The following is a 21,494-nucleotide window of genomic DNA, read 5'->3' on the forward strand; positions in this document are numbered from 1 at the left end:
TCAGTTGTAAAAGTCTTAAAATTCATACTTTAAAATGTTGAAATTTTGAGCGACATTAATTTATTTGTCATAAAAGTGACTGAAGAGAACTCTGAAACCTTATCTGACACAGAAATATCTGTTTTGTCCACTTCAGAAGTTATTGAGAAATCTAATTGGATTAGCCATATTCCCAACATGCTGATTTACATGAAGTGGACAAATCACTTATGTTGGGTGGCTGCTTTGAAAAGGGGAGCAGGAGACTGGCTGATAAGAATTGAGAGTAAAAGTGAGGGCTCAAAGAGTGCTTGAGCAGAAGCAGAGACGCATGGAGTAGGGGGGACCGGTACCCCGTTCCTCTGCAAGCAAGCGTTGTTTGGGGATTGAAGTTGGGAACTCTCTCCACTACTAATTGCGCTCCGGTGCCTTTCATGAATATTCATTCTGGCGTGTTCAGACCCCGCCTAATTAGCCGAGAGATAGAGGAAGAAACTCGCACCTTTTACCACAAGAGAAGCGTTTCCCCCCGTCGCATTCTCAGGGGGATGCTGGCAGAATAGCCCAAGTTCATTAGCCAAAAAAGAAAGGGAAAAAAGTTACCTGAAAAGCACGGGACGATTTGGTCTTCAAAATGGATGGGCAAACAGGGTTTTCTTTTTTTTGTGTTTCTTTTTTTTTTTTTTTTTTTTTGCTATTGCATATTTAGTGCCTATTACGCATGTCTATCAAAAACTAACGTAGAAACGAAATACAATTATCTGATTGAGTGAGTTGGTGGATATTATTCTACTCGCTGTAGTTTGGAAGTACATCACATGAATTTTAAAATCCAAACATAGCTTGTGGCAGGTCGAAATGTTCCCCCTGGAATTGAGGAAGACTTGTATTTAACATCTAATAAGAGGCCGAGGCCCGTTTAAGAATGCGAGGGTGATATTATAGGTATACCTTTGGAAAATAAAAAGCCAATGACTACATTAAATTTCATTTCCAAATTAAATGTTTGCATATTTATGGCCTTAGAGGGAAGACCAGAATAACCCATTTTAAAAGTTTTACTATTATTGTGTTCTCAAATAGGGATTGTACTCTGATGAATGACACAATTTATCTTTTTTTCTTTTCTGTATAATTTTGATGCATCTTACTGGAGAGTACGGAAAATGCTGTGACACAATTTTCATAATTCTCTACACGAATTTGTTATGGGCCATTTTTTATACATAATTATTTATTCTTTCCTGTGTATCCTCACTGCACTGACACCCGCGCACAGAGAAACAGAGGGAAAGTTGATTAATTGAAGGGTCGATGGGGATCTATTGGTTGAGGTGCGTCGTGACAATAACTGCTGCATATTAAGTAGATTGGAAGGGGGGGGAGTGGGGGGGTGGGGGGGAATTAACACGTGCCTGACTGAAAAAAGAAAAGACCCCTCATTCTAATAAATGAACCCTTAAATTTACAATTTATTTAAACATTCTTTCCAAAAAATATATTGGCAGGAAATTAAGTTTGGTTAATAAAAGCATCATGTTTAGTTAGTATCCTGTCCGTGTTAAATTTTTGTTTTCAGAATATTAGTTTTAATGTTTCACCATGTTCCCATAATGTCAAGACACTACACGAAACAAACTCGCGAGATACTAAAGAATAAATGAGAGAATTGTGGTTTCAGGGTGATACAAAGAAGAGACTTGTGCACACACTTAATTTCTGGTATAAAAAAAAGGGTCAACCAAGTTCCACGACACTCATCTCTGCGGTTCATACTCAGTGCGACTCGTAATTTCCTCTCTTTTTTTTCATTCTACTTTTTAAAGCCATCATATCGTGTTCATTTCCAGCCGCTTTTCCTGTACGGCCTGTCATTCACCACCAAGTTCTGTGTGATCCCTTTCATCGAGCGCACCATGGAAACCTAGTGAGTCCTGGCAAAAATGCACCTCAGCGCACACAAGGCCATATTCTTTACAAAAGGGCCAAAGCATCTGGATCTTTCTTTTCCAGCAGCTCCTCGCTGGCATGGCAAAGCACAAGACTGGGTCTGTGTGGCAGAGACCACTGCTTTTTATAGACTGGGAGACAAGAATGACTGAATGGCTTACGCATCTTCATTAACTGAGAGCTGCATGGAGCTCCGGTCCCTTACAGCAGTGACACACATGCAGCCACTGAGGTCTCTCAGGAGTTTAGGGCGCAGAGAAAAGAGACTGACAATAAGAAATGTCCTGGCTGGGATTTCCCATTAACGACTACGGTTAGAGAAGCGTTGTGCATCATTGTCTTACATGTTATTTTTTTTGCATTTTACTCGATTTCCCAGATATATTCTATTACCTTTTAATTACACAAAATATTGTTTAAATCAGTAAATATGTGTATTGGTATTGTAATGTTATTGTAGACAAATCTATTCCACGTTAGAATTAAAATAACGCAAATTATTGTTTCTCGGTAATTAAAGAAAAAAACGTTTGCGAAATCGTTTTTAATCATAAGAAGTGTTTCTTAAAATGACACAAATTAACTGACAGCACTGACAACAATGCACGTTGCATCTTATAATATTTCATAATTTGACTGTCACTAATAAATGACCATCAAATGACGCGCAGATAACTCGCGAAGATTGTCTTCCACTCATCCCAAATAAATATATAAAGGATGGGTGGACAAAAACCACGCCTTTCAAGAGATGATGACGAGCACCTGTGACCCCGACAACATTTTCCACACACACACATACACACACACACACACATACACACACACACACACACACACACACACGCACACACACACACACACACTCGCTACATTGTTAAAGCTGGAGACAAGAGTACAGCAAGGACGCGGTCACGGCAGAAAGGAGACAACTTACCTTTTAGTCATGTAGTCCCGGATTAAAATGAATACTTGAGTTGAATCGTCCTGTAAATAGAAAGAGAATAGTCGCATGGGGAAGATGACAACAAACAAACACGCGGCAGAGATAAAAAAGGCAAAACATTGCTTTCAGGTAAATGATTAAAATGGGACTGTTGCGCCTGAAAAACCTTCCAAAAAGCTCCTGATTTAGAAGGAGTGGAACATGTGCCTGATTGCAGAGTTTTAGGCGAATGGAACGGGAGAGATGTAAGATTTGTTTAAAGCCCCGCATTTCCATTTAAGAACGTGATTGTGTTTGCAAAGATCCCTTTCAATCTTCGCATCTCCCCCCCTCTCTCTACCCCTCCGCGTCTCTGAGGCTGCTTTGCAATTCATAGAATTGGTAATTTGCTATTGGGACAAAACGTGAAGGGAAAAATAATCAGATCAACCGGGAGAGGTAGTGAGGAGGGAGCCAGGAGGAAGAAACACAAGGTTTCTCTCTCCAAGTTGCTGCTTAGTAAAATGCTTCAAGAGGTAAATTATAGAAGAATATATTTTCTGGAATCGGTTACATCTAAATTTCCAGGGTTGGAAAAGGAATCCAGAGCAACTGCACACCATCCTGGCATCGAGGATACAGTGTCATATAAAAATTAAATCAGATTGTTTTATGATAAATTAGCTATAAATGATTGTTATCAGGTATGGCACTAAGCCTTGATAACGTCCGATCAGGATTTCAAAGAAGATACTGAATGATGTGAATAAATTGTGTGTAATATCTGTCACCTCTGTCACCTGCAGCACTGTGTGTGTGAGGGGGTGGGTGGGGGGGGGGGGGGGGGGGGGGGGGAGAAAGAGAGAGAAACAGAGAGAGAGAGAGAGAGAGAGAGAGAGAGAGAGGGAGCGTATCTTGGCCTATCTTAACTAAGTGGGTGGTGATGATGAGATCATACAACATTGAAAATTACCGAGACAATACAAATAAATGACATACGCGGAGGCTTTGAAATAGAGCAAATGCTTTCAAATTTGTCACACATTTACAGCAGCACTCGCAGACACATCACAGCGCTTTATTTACACGCCTCTAGTTGTGTGGGTGGCTGCAGAGCTGGAGCATCGCGCCTTATAATCTATTTAAAATGAGGAGCGCTATAATCATCACTGACCTATTATAAAGGTGCACGAGTGTGTGTTTGTGTGTGTGTGTGTGTGTGTGTTTGTGTGTGTGTTGGAGGGGGGGCAACCCTTCAAAAAGATCTCCTTACTCCCCCACGTGGTTATTTGCAAAACAACCGATCCAAACTCAGGGAAACCTAATCAAACCCCGCTGCTGCAGCCCTGTTCACTTTCCATAGAGAGAGAATTGAAGAGAAAAAAAAAGAAAATCTTCTGTCTAATAGACAGAAAATAGGCTATCTGTGCGCGCGCGACCTATCAATGGGGAGCAGGTATGTGGAGTGAAGGTCCTGTTAAAATACTCAAATAGACATTTAATAAATAGAACATATGTTTTTCTATAACATATGTAAGATCGGAGCTCTTCCCATCCTGTGCGAAAAATGCGCTGTAGCATGCTCTGAAACCCTGCGCCTATTGAATATGTCCCTTGTGGGCTTGAATCGGAGAGGAGCCAATACAAGCGGAGGGGAGGCGTGTCTTCGCTCTTCCAGAAGACCTCCCAGAGCAGGTTGTTGCGTTTTGGCTCTAAAGCCTGGAGACCTCCGAAGTGCTCGTCAGTTTTCGAAGTAGGAGCCATGGCGACAACAGCTCAGTATATTCCGAGGAATAACTCCTTACCGTCCAACCCGCTCATGCATCCGGATTCGGATAGGATGCACCAGGGGACGACCTACAGAGAAGTGCAGAAAATGATGCACCACGAGTACTTGCAAGGGCTTGCGGCTACCAACACGGGGCACCCGATGAGCCTGACGCACCATCAGTGGCTGCCCACCTCCAACACCGACTGGTCCAGCGGCACCCACATCGGACAGCAGGAGCACAAAGCCACCGTGCAGGCGACCCGGGAGGACCTGAGCAGCGGCTTCCACCACAGATCTCACCTGGTTCACCAGCAGACGCAGAGTAGCCACCATGGTTCGTGGGCGCCCACCACAACACACCACTTATCCCCGCTGTCCCCAGCATCCAACGGCCACCAGTCACTGGTCTACTCCCAGCCTGGATACACAAATCTCAACGCAATGCTGAGTCCCCAGCCCGGTTCCCTGCACCACGGTATGCGGGACCCACTCCACGACGATTCGGGCAGCCACGACAACCAGATGGAGTCGCCTCAGCAGGCGTTCAGCCACCACCAGGACCACTCGGACGAGGACGCGCCCAGCTCCGACGACCTGGAGCAGTTCGCCAAGCAGTTCAAACAGCGGCGGATCAAACTGGGCTTTACGCAGGCGGACGTGGGCTTGGCCTTGGGCACCCTGTATGGAAACGTCTTTTCTCAGACCACTATCTGCAGGTTTGAGGCGCTGCAGCTCAGCTTCAAGAACATGTGCAAACTTAAGCCGCTCCTAAACAAGTGGCTGGAGGAGACAGACTCAAACACTGGCAGTCCCACCAATTTGGACAAGATTGCTGCGCAGGGCAGGAAACGAAAGAAGAGGACCTCTATTGAAGTAGGGGTGAAAGGGGCGCTGGAAAATCATTTCTTAAAATGCCCAAAGCCATCTGCTCATGAAATCAGCACTTTAGCCGGCACTCTGCAGTTGGAAAAAGAGGTTGTCCGTGTTTGGTTTTGCAACAGAAGACAAAAAGAGAAAAGAATGACACCAGTGGGGGTCCCTCACCCGAATATGGAGGACGTATATTCCCAAGCAGAAACCCCTCCTCTACACCGCACACTACAGAGTCCTGTGCAGTGACTGTTTTCATGAACAATCCGAGAATTTCCGCGGGGGATAGAAAAAGGGAAAGGGACTATGGAGTTTACAGTATTTAAGTTTGGCTTTTGTTTTCCTGAGAGAAAAGAGACATGGAAAAGTTGAACAGATGAGTTTTGCCCTTAGTATTCGGAGATCGTCATGTCCAACAAATAGATGGCAAGAGGGAAAATGTTAAGAAAAAAAAATGCAGAAAAAAAAAGAAAAAAAATGCTATTACTGATTCCGTGCGCATTTAAAGTGAAACAAAGATCTTTATTTACCAAAATTATATGGAGGAGACATGCATATAAAGTAAATTTGATATCCCATGGCTGTTTCAAATGGGGAGTAATTAAATGTGGCAACTGAGGCCATCTCCTCCTGGTGTACCATGAACTGTTGGCGCTCACCAGAATGAGGTGGTTGCCTGAAAATGATCAACACTGGAGATGAATAGCCTACACTGAATGAACATTTTGCTTTTTCAGGCTTAAACTGATTAACCAGATTTCTGAATATTAGTGTATACTTTCTTTGTTATATTAAGTGTGATGTTTTGGTTGGAAATACTTTAACTTCAGTGTCTCTCTTACTGCAGACTGTCTATGATTTCTTCTTCATTATTTGCTATAGGTACTGTAACTCATCAGAGAAGCCTCTCATTTTTCTCTGTACTCAGTGGGAGTTGATGGTTGGAGGGGTGGGGGGTGGGGGGGGGTGGGGGGAAGTGATGGAAATTATGGCACCCGAAAAACACTCATAATCAACATTTCAGAAAATGTTCAATGCAACGGGACGTCTAAGTTCTGACTGCATGCCTTAAAAAAATATATTTAAAGCTTTTCAAATGACCACGTCGAAAATTTGCAAACAGCACCAGACGCTAAAAGGGCAATGTGGATTTTAAACACACATTTTCTTCTTTTCTTTCGGGGGGTTGATTTGTTGTTTTCTTTGCATGGAGCACTTATTCTTTCGTTGATTATTATTATTATTATTATTATTGCAATTTGATATTTGTTAATAAAATTGTGAGTGGAGCTGATCTCAATATAGGCTTAAACACAATAAATCCCATGTTTACAGGTTCCTGGTTGTTACCACTGAGCGCTGTCAGCTCACATTGCTTACTGCCTGATATCCTGTTGTATTCCAAAACATTTCAAGAGAGATTGGTCAAAAATACGAAATGAAAAGTAATAATAACTCAGGTAACTTCAGTGCCCCATGTCGGAGTATCACGCCTGTACATGATTTCTGTTCCTCTGTGTTTTCATATGTTTTGATCTGGTTACAACAACACCGTTACCTTTGTCCAATAAATCCACTGTATTATATTAAAACGCTGGACAAAAAGAAAATAACTTCTAAAGGGAAAGCGAGGAAGGGATTTACTTTAGATATATTTATTTTTTTTCTGACCTGAAAGTACATCTGAAAATCTCATGCGTTGTGTGTCATTTCTCAATGTTGGACCAGTCCAAAAGCCTACAGCAGTGCTATTCAATACAGTTGAGGGAAACTTCTTTTTTTTTTTTCAAGAAAAAATAATAATAATAATAAAAAAAAAAGATTTTAGAGAAAATGTTGCCAGGATTATTTCCGATGTGTAAATATGTCCAATATGTAAACTTGTATTTGTTCTGAGATATTGTTTTGTTTTTGTTTCTTTCCGGGCAGTTTTGTACACTTACTAATTCCAAGAAGATATTTTAATATGATTTCATTTATGAATCTGACCATTTATATATATATATTTATTTCTTAAACGTGTTTGGAGCTTTTTGTTTAGCTCTGTTAATGGTTATGTTGCAGTGGATTTCAGTATGTTTTTCTTTTCGTTTACTACATTGGTTGTATGTTGATTGCTAAATGTAGACTGCAAAGTCACATTTATATTTATGTTATAGTAATATTTTATTACTTACATAAAACATATATACAAGAAATGGTCTGTTGTCTTCATTAAGATCCAAACCACTCGTCCTTTGTTACTGTCTATTGTAGCATCATCAGGCAAACAAGATAAACATGATCATAAAGTTGAATGCTGTTCAGTGTGCTGAGCATCGGGAGGTGGTGAGCACATCATGTGTTCAGTTTAAATAACAGTGATTCGTTATGTAACAGGGGGTCGGTTAAAATCAGAAGCTGTGTATTTGTGCTGTTAAAGGGGATAGACAACAGTATTTTACCTCAGGCATTCCCTGCTAAGTTCACACAGTCTCTGACATTGTTCGCATCTTTGTGTAATCGCAGTATTAAATTGTGCAATATTAATAACGAATTATTGTCTTTTCATTGAGTGGTTATTATTATTATTATTATTATTATTATTATTATTATTATTATTATTATTATTATTATTATCCTCCATGTGACTGACTTATTTATTTAGAATAGCCTAAATAGGCCTTCTTCAATCATACTGAAATTTGAGCAGTTTTCTCTTAAATAAACCATCGATCATCACTTGTAATGTTTTAAGCATCTATAAGGCGAATTGTGATGAATCTTTGATCTGTGCCTGCAGGCAAAAATCAGCCTCTTTTCCAAAGATAGAGAGAGAGAAAACACATATAGGATAAACAAAAACGGCAGGCCCTAAAGTTTCATGAGTAAATAGAGGCCTACATTCACAGTCAACATCTTTTATGTTATTTTGCACCTAAATAAATATTCCATTTCTCTATATCATCGTAGATTCAATAGTTTTAAAGTTAGGCCGGTGTGTCTTCACGCCACAGCGGTAGTGCGCCTTGTTTCCACGTTTACATCTGTAAATATCAGATCAGGATACACTAAGGTTACGTGGAGAAATTCATTACAGGTGCTGATAAATCTAAATTCTCTAAATCACCTTTACGCCTTCATTTATAAAGGGTGAAAATCTCCGTGAAAAGTTAGAAATGAAAAGACGTAGCGACAGTTAAAATTCAACAATTTTCACAAAGTTGAGGTTTGCTGAAGAAAAGTAAACTTGTCTTCATTTATTGCTGCTTCCCAAATTATGAAAGGCTATTTGAAATAGTTAACAGGTGCATATTTAAGTCTATAGTGGAAGAATTATTGAATTTCTTTCTCTACGAAAGTGGACTTTTATCAAACACGAAGAGGCAATACAAAGTTGGAAGAAGCATTCAGTTTCTAAAGAAAAACTGATATCAGATTCCGGAAACAGACATGTCATCGTTACTCGGTTGTATAATTTCTATACCATTTACACAAACCAATATCCACGAATATTTTTCCTAACTGTGCGTAATGCGGTTTTTATTAAAAGATGAATCTGTGTGCGTCATTCGTGTAGCCGTGCCGTGCGTCTACAAAGACTGTAAAAACAGCGCACAATGTAAGTGTGCTGAAATGTTTTGACGGGCCTTTTGTGCTGCTGTGATGCAAGTGAAAAAAAAAGTGTCTTTGCAGTGTGGCTGAGGTGGTCAAACTGTGGGAAGAGGAGGCCAACATAAGGAGCGAACGAGACCCAGAGAACAGTGAGTCTTAGGCGCCCCCTGCTGGCAAAACCGGGGTACTGTACGACTGAGCCCTACCTCAAAGATTTATAGAAATGAACAACAATAAAAACAACAGCTAATCTAATAATAATCTCATCATCGTCGTCATCATTTCAACTTTGTGCGTGTTTATGTCCTTAAAACACAAACGGCCAAAACATGCACCATAAGTAGTTTTACATGCTCCATCAGGTCACACCTACAGAAGTTTAGAACAGAGACTAAGGTGTGTTTTCCTTTTCATGTCAAATATTAGGCTGATAAATAAATTTCAATTGTTTTTGTGAAGTTTAAGTAGCTACACCCCTGTTGAACAATTATGTCTGCCTTTGTACCTCTTCACTCAATGAAATGAAATTTGTAGTCAGGAATCAAACATAAAATCTCCCAGCATCAGAACAGACACTCAAACCACCGAAGGCCTCTACAAGACCTGTGGAAATCGAGTGAAATGCAAGACACAGAAGCACACGATTGGACAAAAGATGGTGAAATTGAGTCCATAGTTGACTATATGAGAAATGACAATTAAGAAATCTTTATCTATTGGGTTGACTGGTACCAAATGTTATGTTTTGATGATATGCAATTTTGATTCTGTACTGTATGGAGGGACACAACTTCCATTATGCTGATTAACCAATAATACATGAGGAGAACTCATCACAAAACAGCGAAACCCAGCTATTTGACCCATAAAACATCACAGTTCAACCCTTTCCCCTTTCCTCCTCTTCCTCCCTCTCAGCAGTCTGCTCTCCTGCACTGAGTGGGCCCTCTGCAGCACTCGCAGAGGAGCTCCAGCCTCAGCAGTGCACAGGCGCTTGTGAGCACCAATGCCTCCTTCATCAGGGAAGTATCGTCACACACAGGAGATGTGGATTAGTGATGATTAGCAGGGATTATGGCTGGTTAATGGTGGGAAAATACATTAGGAACCATCGGCTCTGGGAGGGGGAGGGGATTTCACTCACGCTAGCGGATTTGCATTGATCCACAGCAAATGAATGAGGATTAGCAGCATCAAGCTATCTGCCAACAGATAAATAACATTAAGCGTATTATACGCCAACGCCTGTTATTAATGACATTACAAACACCACTACAATGCTGGCAATTATGGAAATAATGGGAGCGGCTGAATAATGTACTTGTTTGGGATTCTTTGGATTCCGGATCATTCTCATGTACAGAGACGTGGGGTGATGCTGGAGAGCAAAGCTGCAGGTAGGCTGAGAAGAGCATAGTTTTTGGGTACCTCCTTCTAAGAAAGCATACTTGAAGGGGTTTAATTAATGGCTTTATAAATGTTTACTAAATCATGTATTACTGCTTTAGATATCAGGAATAAGCCATTTGTAATAACATTTTTTGAATTGCCAGGCTGTGAAATTTCATCTTCCTCCAGCATAACTTGATGTAATTGATCAAAAACAGGCCTCCAATGAACAGTTTGACTACTTGCCACCTGGACAAGAGTTGAAGACCACTTGGACCAAAAGCCATTCATCAACAACCCAAACATATTAGATTATTTTAGTGGAGGATTTACTCACTTCCTAATAACCCAACAGGTGTGCAGCCTCCAAGTCCATAACCTGGCAACCCCAAATCTGCCATTAATTGGTTATTACTGATCTATATGTATTAATAAATTATTTATTAACAATTAAGGAGGACAAATATGTAAGCTTTGTTAAAGAGTGGTATGTTAACTTTAGCTTGATGCGACAGATGGCAAGTTCAGAAAAAGCACATGAAAAAATTTGTTGCGTCAAATAACACTCAAAATAAGGTTCACCCTTTTGTATTTTTTGGGCAGGCAATGTAAATTTTGTTTGGGTCAATTTTGAAACATGATTGACATCAATCAAGGGCATCTACAATAAACACCCCCTGTATAGCCACAACATATTACTTTGTAGGAATGTGGAAGAGAAAAATGCACTCATTCCTCCATCTAACATCCTTTTTTAACCTAACAGGTGAAAGAGCCTGTAGCTTTTTTTCTCTCTATTACTACCTCTTCCTCCAGTCTGAGTTCTCCTCTCCTCTTTTTACCGTTTATGTAATAAATACTCCACTCCCACAGTGAGTGGCAGAGAAAGGGGGGATGGGGACTGGAAAAAGAACAGAATAATGCATTTTTTCATCAAAAATTCCTTCTCTTCCTCTACCTCAAGGTTTCCTCCTCTGAGCCACTTGAAAGATGGGCAACAATGTGGCCACACAGTGAACACCTAGTTACCATATGAAACACTCCAGCAGTGAACTGGAGGAGACGGAGAAGGGAGAGGAGAAGTCTTGTGTTATTTATGATACTGGGCCTTGTAGCTATATGGGTTCCCTCTTCATGTCTACTCCGTGGTATGGCCCCCATATGCGAAGGGGTATAAGTGCAGCTTTAGAAAGTTACTCTCCCCTCCCCTCTGCATCTCTTTGCTCCTCACTCTGAGGTTTTGAAGAAGAGAAGTAGCCCGTCTCCTCTTTCATGGCTTTGAGGGACATTTTATATCGCCTCAGGTGTCTGTCAGTGTGGCTAACAGTTCTGAGAGTGAAGAACTAATATTTCAAGAACTTGCCTCCAGGCAGCTGCACATAGATGTTCTTGTTGGTGGCATACAACGAGAAGAAAAGCATACTTTAGAGGCATTCAACAGCAGCAATTACTACTGATTCAGTGAGCTAGCTGGTATTAAACAATGGCTGTGACAATCTTAGCAAGTGATAAGAACAGAGTGGAAAAGGCGAGATAAATGCAATCATCTGTACCGCACAAGCTGCCTTCAATTAGTAGGATTTCTGTCACAAGGTTGCAAAGAGCCCAGGAAAATGTATAAGGGGTACACTAACCAAACAAAACAGTAATAATAATGGTTTTATTTATTTAAGTCAATGAAGTCATACAGCACAGCTGCTGAGGGGGGCTTTTAGACTACTGCACAAGGTTGCAAAGTTAATTGTTGTGTCTAAAAGGACATGGCAGTCCCATGTTAAAGGTTGTCCCCTCTCTTCACCTTCAAGCCTGGCTTTTGTCAACTGTAGCAAAGGCATTGCAATGCCTCCTTACTTTAATAACAAGGTTCACTGCAGAGAAGAGGAGAGGAACGGAAAAGACGAGGCCTTGCAGCAAAGAGACACATACCGGTAAACAATGGGAAGGTCATCTAACCATAGAGCACGCTGAGATGTTCAGGGCCTTCCTGCCAACAAGGATATTCAAAAAGAAAAAACATGGCTATTCAGAGATCACAAATGTATAGCACAGTAGCAGAAAGACAATCTTTTTGCATACCCTGAGCAGTTCTATTGTTTCTCGGAGACATATGGACAGTCTAGGAAATGCAAAGGATTCTCACACAGAGATCTTGGCAGTACAAAACTAACTGAGAAAGTCCCAACTCTGCTCTACACTGCTTGTGTGCCATCTCTATAATCCAAACCCAAACAATATTCTTTGCGGTTGTCCTTTACCCATGACTGATCCTTCGTGTTATGCATGCTGGAATGGATATTATATTGTGAACCCCTGCAAATTGGAGCCGGACAATAAACAGATCATCAAAGATGATCCCGCTACCCCTGACAGTTGGCTTTGCCCTGCAATGCTGAGTTCAAAGGACATAGATCGGTGGGCAAATGAGTGCTGTTGCTCAGCGCACAGTCAACCGAAACAACAACAAAGATAAGGCTGATGGAAATAAATAAATAAGGATGGAGGAGAGGAGAGGGGGAAAAATAAGGGAAGTAGGGGGGTAGACGCAGCACAGAGATGAAATGGAGACCTGCCACTGTGCTCAAGGACACCGCGTGCCACTATGTAATTAGAAATGTACACAGATGATTTGGATGCAGCGATATGATTAGGCAAAGCAGTCCCCAGTCTTAGGCCTAATCAGCTCACTTCTGAGAGATACTCCAAGACTGCTGGTGTGTATGTGTATGTGTGTGTAATAAAAATAGAGGGTGTGTTACACACTACGCGGCATCTCTCCCCTCACTACAACCTCTCGGAGGGTACACTAGAGAAACTGGCATACAGACACTTATGCACATAAAGTTAGACATACACACAGAGGGGAAAAAACAGAGAGGGAGACAGATAGACATTGAGATTTATTATGAACATGCAAATACATAGGCAAGATCTGTTTATGATGAGAACTGGGGCCACCAATTATAGAAGGAGAAGCTAGAATTGTGTGAACTGCATGTATGATGAACCCTTGGTGCTTAACCAGTGTCAAAGACATGCATTAATGAAAACACAGGGTGCAGTATTCAAGAAACATATTGATATAACAAAGGTAAAGATTAAAAAGGAGTATGAGTAGGAATTTGGCAGAAGCCCTAATCATACAGATTTTCTGAGAATCATGGAGAAGTATGGTTAGTGAGTAATAATATACTTGACTGGAAGTAGAATTCAAGAATATAATGAAAGAAAATTTCATTGCTCTAAGTCAGCTTTTGGGTCAAACTTCAAGCCAGTCTTTTGAAAGCATCACATTTTGAGGTCATCTCAAGAAGAACTGAACAACCACACCTAAAATCTCAACACATATGTGCCCTGGAGCTAGAGGCATGCACAAAAGAGGCGACGGTCTACAAAGACCCAAGTAATGAGCAGAGGCCAATTAAAAAGAGCTGCTCCCTCCTCCTCCTCCTCCTCCTCCTCCTCATCTACCACCTCCCTTTCTCCTCCTTGCTCTATCTGTCCTTCTGTCGCTCCTCCTCCAGTGGCTTGTTATTGATCACCTTTAACCCTGTCTCTCAGTGGTGTCAAAACTACCATTTAGGCTCATCCCTAGGGCTGAGCGTGTGTCGATCGCACCCTGCCCTATAAATCATTACTAGGAGGAGTGGCTGGGGAGGCTCTGGCCTGCCTCGAGCGCAGAGGGAAGGCCTGACTTTCACAGACGCATTTTGGCAGAGCCCAACCCCATGCCCTGAAGGGTCAAGGGTCATCGACGGTCCCATGGATTAGCACCCAGTCACCCCCGCTAACCCTTGTCCTCCATCCAACCCACCTCTATTCCCTCACGGGCCTGGCAGTGACACCCCTTTGATTTTTAAATAAGACAAAAGGTCAATCGGCGTCCTGCCCTGTCTTCTCAGTGTTCTCCCTCCTAGTACGTGACAGTTCTTCTTTATTCATGATAGATCCTAATTTCTGTCCTGTTGCTGCAAACTGAATGAAAGATGAGCAAAGTTATACTGTAGGTAAGACGTAGAGGGAAGTTCACAGAATGATATGGCTGAGAGAGTTTGTCAGTGACTGGTGCTGTGGGTTATAAGAAGCTATTGTCACTGTCTATCTCTTCGGCTATCTGTGTTGGTCTCATACAAACTCCCCTTTACCTCCTCCTGGGCTGGAGGCGCCTCATCGCCTCAGTACATGGCTGCATATCAGCCAGATGCTCCATCCACCCACAGTCCTCCTCCCCTTCTCTTCACCCCCGCTCTCCCCCCAATGGTTTCCTCCCTATGCGGTGCTTGTAGAGAGGCAAATAAGCAATCGTCTCCAATCCTCTCTTTCTCTGTCTGTCTGTCCGCATGCTGCTCTCCCTGCAATAGTCAGACTAGGTTAGGTTACCCTCCTCAGTCACAGTCAAGGTTCCTGGGGATGAAGGGATGATGGGTAGAGGTGACAGGTCCTTTGTTGGGGTAAAGACTCATGACCCTTGGGTAAGCAGACAGAGGATGGGGCACGGGAATCTATAAATCTCCTTAAATCCAGACCCCTCACATCCCACTGGATGATAGCAAGCTGGTCCAAGTACATTTACTCAAATACTACTTAAGTACAATTTTGAGATATTTGTACTGTATTTCCATTTTATGTTCTTATATACATCTTATTCACAATATTTAAGAAGCAAATACTGTTTTTACTCAACTACATTTAGCAACTAAAGTTTCTCTTTTTTTTTTTAAATACAAAATATGTAATGATTGTATAAAGTACTGTTGGGGTACGACCAAACATTATGTAAAACAGTAAAACTTAACTCTATCTTTACCAGTTACAACTGCTGCTTTTATGTTAATGTGTCAGTCATATTAATACAGTATTATAATACAACATACAATACTAAATTAACAAGAGCTATTATCCATAATGCATACTTTAACTTTTGATACTTTAACTGCATGGTATTTCTGCACTTTCGCATAAGTAAAATTTTGTATGCACAGACTTCATTTTTACCTTGTGATTAGGTCTGCAACTAATGATTATTTTCATTATCAATTAATCTGTCAATTATTTTTTTCTCAATTAATCGATTAGTTGTTTGGTCTTTACAATGTCAGAAGATTGTGAAAAATGTTGATCACTGTTTCTCAAAGCATCCTAAAGTGTCCTCTTTTGTCCCCACCCACCATCCTTAACCCAAAGATATTCAGTTTACTATCATAGAGGATGAAAGAAACCAGAAAACATTCACGTTGGAGAAGCTGGAACAAGAGCATTTTAATATTTTTTATTAAAAAATGACTCAAAACAATTAATCGATTATCAAAATAGTTAGCAGTTAATTTTCTGTCGACTGACTAATTGACTAATTGTTGCAGCTCTACTTGTGATATTGTTACTTTTACTAAAGTATAGGATCTGGATACTTCTTCCATATTGTTAGCAAAACATACAAATCCTCATTGGAAAGCTTCCATCTTCACCCAGTTCATAGTTTGATTCATGCAGCTATGTAATGTGTTTTTGTCAGAGTGAATTTGGCATCAAGCTCTCACGCCAATCAGCTTGCGTTGCTAGCTTGCATATGCACATGAAAGGTGATGCATTGATGTTGAGGGGGGATGGTGGTGAAGCAGAGGGTATGGATTTGGTACCCATTGTTGGTAGGGGGCTTCCATTTGCCTCTCCACCCACTCCACCACACCCACCTATCCCCTGTGGGATGGCCCTGCCAGGGGGTGCAGGCATGGGACAGGACACTTTGCCACCAAGGGGATTAACTGGTGTGGCACCTCTTTGGTGCACGTGACCAAAGCAATTAAATAGTGGCCTTAGGCCTTCAGTTTGCCATTACTAAACCATTGACAAAGCAGCAAATTGGGCTTCTCTCTCCATACGTGTGTTTTCTAAGGTGTGAATACAGGGGAAAAAGACTACAGGTATGGCACCCTCAAAGACACAAGGAAGCTGAGTGATGGGGAGTTAAGTTTTTAACCATAAAATATATGTTATGTGCATGCGTTTGTATATGTGTGTCCATATTTTTCTGCATGGACATTTGTATTTGCTATGTGCAGAGTGTAAGCAGGGTCTCATGGCTTTCTTATCTCTCCCACTGTCTCTCCCACTCCCTGCAGCCGTCAATTAGTGAGCCCGGGTGCGCGAAGGTCTTGTGCTCTTTCACATGAGCCTTTGTTGCTTCTCTCTCCCTCTCTCCCTCTCTCTATCTCCCCCGTGTTTGAAGATTGAGGAAAGACACAAGGCAGGTTGCTGTAGCTCCTCTCTGGGGTGTTGGTTGCTGTCTGCAACTCTGTAAGCCTGCCTGGGCCTGAAGCAGCAGACCACAGAGTCCACAGAGCCTTCAAACACAGGAGGGAAAACATAGGCCTGGCCATGGAAAGCCAACCTCTGTCGAGAAAGGATGACCATCACCTCTAACAGTGCAGAGGGCCAAAATGTTCATGTGATTTGTATGTATAGTATATGTATACATATACTGTTAGTCTCGACTAACAAAGAGAAGACGGCCTGCACAGGACAAGGACTATAATGTTTTCTCCTTTTACTTCTGAGACTGTTGGAGATTTACAGAACTCTTTCATAGCCCTTAGAAGACTCTGTCTCCAATGCAGATGGGAGCATTACAGGTCCACATCAGAGCTGATGAGTAATCATAACAGAATGACAAAACTGGATATAGAAACACTACAGGGAAACTAGTTCCAGCGGTACGATAACCTCAAAACATTGTTTTAAATAAGTAGCATAGGATATGGTATTAGTATAATATCATTAATAACTGACAGTAGTGTTAGTTCTTGCTTGCTGTACACTATATACAGCACACAGTATGTGGTGTGTATAGGATGAAGAGGGGAAGAAGGTGGAGGTAGAAGAGGAAGAGGAGGAGGAGAAAAAAGAGAAATCTAAGGACTAAGAGAAAGGTGGGGAGGCAGATGAGGGAGAGGATGGAGACAGGGGAGTGGAAAGAAAAGGATGAAGAGAAAGAGGAGATAGGATGATTAGGTTTAGAAAAAGAGGACAAATATAAGGAAATGGGTAGGTGGGGAAGGAGGAGAAGAAAAAGGAACAAAGGAAAGGAAAGAGAAACAGCAGTGGAGCCTTTTCTCTCTCCCATTTGAAAGGATGGAATTTTGAAGACAAATTATGGGAAGAAAATATAATACAGGGAGAAGGAGGAGTATGGGGTGTGAGAAAAGTAAAGTGAAGAGGGCAATGATAAATTAGACACGGAGAACAAAGAATCTGGATTAAAAGCTCCATCATGTTTTATATTTGCCTACTCTTACCTTGACCAAATTTCATAAGCTGCTCAAGCTAAACAGCCATTTTTCCTAAGCTTATATCAAACAATCTACACTGTAAACAACAAGGGTTCTGGATGGTTCAATAGTGCAATTTGTATCAACTGCAGGAATAATTAACAAAATGACAATTTCAAATGCTATTTTTCCTCCTTTCAATTACCAGTTTTTGTTTTACATACACACAGTATATATAATGCTAAAGATTTAGCAGTTCACAGATTCTAAGCAGAGGTAAAACCAAAATAGAGTCAGAAAAACAGCTAACCATACAAATTTGAAGCTATTTTTAACTGTTAGCTGTCAAGTGCAACTCCAGGTACTGCACTGAATAAATGACAGCTCTATTCAGAAATTCAAGTGGTTTAGCAAATAGCAATTGTTCTATTAAATACAATTTAGCCTAGAAAGAACCACTGAATAAGCTTTAAGAAAAAAAGAAAAAAAAAGAGCGCAGACAACCTTTGTCTAATGAGGGCCAGACATGTTCACCCCCAACCACCCGGCATTTCAGCCTCTTCAGCCCTCCACCCCAGCCTCGATCTTCAGACACTGGGCTGGAGAGAGGCGTGAAGAAGGGGGCCAGACTGCTAACCATCCATCACATCCGTCTGACCCGCCCCACAGTGCTGAAAAGACCACGGTTATCACTCACCCCTGACACAGTCATCGACGTTTGCCCTTAGAAGCACAAACACACACACACAAACACACACACTCACACATACAGACACTGACGCACACATATAGACAATCTACAACATCTTTGCAGTCACTCCAAAATGTCCCGTCACCTCTTGTCCTTCCCTCCATTGAACTCTCATCACTATCCATCAACCCTCATCATTCACAAAAATGCCAGCCGATCAACAGATGGCTCCAGGACCAATAAGACCGTGACAAATGCCAGGTAACTCCCAACAGGGGCCAGTTGCGTTAATCTGCACTCTGAACTACAGAACGGTTATTTCCAGTCCAGGCCAACAGTTATGCAAAGCTAGAGTCAGCTTCGATCTAGACTGGTGGGGGCCTTTGTGCTGATCTGAGTTGGAGTTGGGTGCTACAATGGTTTGTATTGTCCCACTGCCTCTCAGCTTTATTACATATGTATGTGTTGATTGCTGCAAAACAACAATGCTGGTGCATGGCATTAAGCAGTAACAATAACAATGATGCTTGGAGCTCCTACTCAGCGTTGGATGTTTATCCAACAAACCTCCATGTTGACGCCCAGTGCCCGATGGTGTGAAATACCAGCAGAAGAGCCAGCTTGGGAATATCATGAATGAGAAGTATATCAAGTACCTTGTCTTTACTGAGGTATAATTCAGCAATTCTAACTCTGCACACCTAAAACATAACAGAGAATGGATGAATGATAATGGATTGACTGTATTTATTGTAATACATATTGTAAAATGATGCTGAACTCACAAGTCATCCAAGTAACTACTAGCTTTGACTAAATCTAGAATGCTTTGCACTAAGCTTTGTATAAGGACCCAGTGAGATCCATACTGTGTAGATGTGTGACATTGATACAGAGTCCATGGCACAATGGATACATATGAGAGTGCTCCATAGGATCAAAGGTCACCTGGCCCACCCACGTCACTGTGGTGTAACAAGCCTGCGTGGAATGCCAGGGGGTCGTTCTGGTTGAAAACCTTGGGTTTGTCACCCGCCCAACCCTTCTAGCATCGTGACACACCCGAGCGGGCCAAGCTATGTGCCACCCCCGCCGGGCACCCTGTGGTATCAAAGACTTCCCCACACTTGGGTCCCATTCACACAAAACCACACATGGGCGTACGCAGACAACGGCCATCTCTGATGCCCTTCTGATTCTCCGCGCTGGCATTTAGCTGGAGAAGTTTAGTCTGTGTGTATGCGTGTGTCAGTGTATGTGTGTGTGTGTTTGTTTGAGCGGAGCGGTGTGCAGTAGGGAGGGAGGGGGGAGTGGAGGGTCCAAAGTGACAAGTGTTGTGGTGCAGATGTCCCCACAGCCAGCAGAGCCTCATGAATGGAAACTGTTGTGATGGTGACGGGGAAACGCGTTGGAGGCCTGGCCTACGCACACCAGTCATCTGAATGGCTGGAATTCAACATGGTCGAAAAGACAAGCTCATGCGTGCAGACTGGAAACAATGTGCCCTCTTTACTACTTTTTCTCTAACTCTCTCTGTCACTCTCACTCTTTCTTCTTTGGTTTTTAATCATTCCCCCTCTGTAAATGTAGCTGCAGTTAATTGTGATGCAAATCTTTCATGGTACCTTTAAAATTGTTGTTCAGCATCAAAAATTACTGTACATATACGGTGCAGTATATATGACAAAAATAAAAGCAGACTGATTAATTCTTAATATTCTTAAAGGATAAAGCACAATCTATTGAAACAAAGGAACAAAGATGGATAGGAAGTCACAGCGTAATTGATTTGAAGTGGAAATGTTATGATTGATCTATTGATTAGCTGTCTGGTGCTCCAGCCCTTTTTAACAACAGACATACGGCTTCGCTCAAGGGACCATGAAGCTAGAGCCTCAGAGGAACACACACATATACGCACACACACACACGGCATAGGTCCATCCATTTACCATGTGACCATCAAGACGATGAGACAGACAAAAGAGGGACAAGAAGAAGCTGCCTCTTCAATTTCTGTCCTATTAAACATCTGTTCAGCCGATGTAGAAAGTCGATGCTTTGCCAAACACATTTTGTGACTCAACGGCTGTTCACAATGTATTGTCACATGTGAGCATTTTTCAGAGGAAATGATATGACTGATGACAAAAGACAGAGGGGAGAATTGACTGCATGTGTACTAAAAGTACATTTTTCAGAGGAGAGAGATGATCTTTTGCTCACTACAAAGTTAACTGCAGAATTTACTGACAGTTCACTGTAAACAATAGATGTAAATACAAGCACACATTCAAATATTATTCTCTACATTCTTAGAGTTACAGTATTTCAGAGTGTGTGTCTGTCCTCACACTGTGTGGCTGTAGTATAAGCTAAAAGAAAGCAAACAACAAACAAGTTGAACAGCTTTGTGAGATGACACCCAGATTTAGAATATGATCACACACACTACTAAAAGATGTCATGCACATCGGATCATCATCATCACAAATACACTAGTGAAATCATGTGTGAATACCCACACACACCACACACATCCTCTAAATTAATGACCACATAGGTTGTTTGTCTGCACTCCAGAATGACTCACTGAAGTGTAATATGCCACTTTCCAAAACCGTTACAAATAGGATGGGATTAGGGAAAGATCATGGTTTGCGTTAAAATGTCCACTTGAAACATGGTTATTACTTCCTTAAAGTTAGGCAATCTTCATCGTAATGGTAACAGTAAACACCACATTACGGTTTTTAAAAAAATGTCCCAACTCATGGTTGTAAGCAGGAAGTGAACAGCGGTCTCTTGCAGCAAAGTCCACTTTTAGCCATCTAACTATCCAGCCATCCACCCAACCTACCTCCTCCAAATAAGAAAGTTACCTTATATAGATGTCATCTGAACAGTGTCACTTCTCTGGGTCATAATTACTGCGACTGCTAGATGGCGTCTGTCACTCAAACGTAATTATAGGTTGTATTTTGGTGACCGAATTTACGACCTATAGGGTAGTTTTTCTTGGGAAGACAGCGTCACACACATTTATGCATATACACCTTAGTT

General features: G+C 41.6%; 1 protein-coding gene and 1 long non-coding RNA gene across 3 annotated transcripts in view; one reads left to right on the top strand and one right to left on the bottom strand.

The window, feature by feature from the left end:
- LOC121905788 overlaps positions 1-21,494 on the bottom strand; it is a 53,157-nt gene that overhangs the window by 6,149 nt on the left and 25,514 nt on the right. For both annotated transcript variants that reach the window (XR_006098471.1, XR_006098472.1), the window contains exon 3: positions 2,867-2,916. This is a non-coding gene — a long non-coding RNA (uncharacterized LOC121905788). The remainder of the gene's footprint in view (positions 1-2,866; positions 2,917-21,494) is intronic.
- Positions 3,756-6,423, top strand: pou3f1 (POU class 3 homeobox 1). The gene has a single exon (XM_042424294.1). It carries the CDS (start codon positions 4,617-4,619, stop codon positions 5,742-5,744), a length of 1,128 nt encoding a protein of 375 aa, XP_042280228.1. The 5' UTR covers positions 3,756-4,616; the 3' UTR covers positions 5,745-6,423.

This window comes from Thunnus maccoyii, chromosome 10, assembly GCF_910596095.1.
Source record: "Thunnus maccoyii chromosome 10, fThuMac1.1, whole genome shotgun sequence".
Classification (NCBI taxonomy): domain Eukaryota; kingdom Metazoa; phylum Chordata; class Actinopteri; order Scombriformes; family Scombridae; genus Thunnus; species Thunnus maccoyii.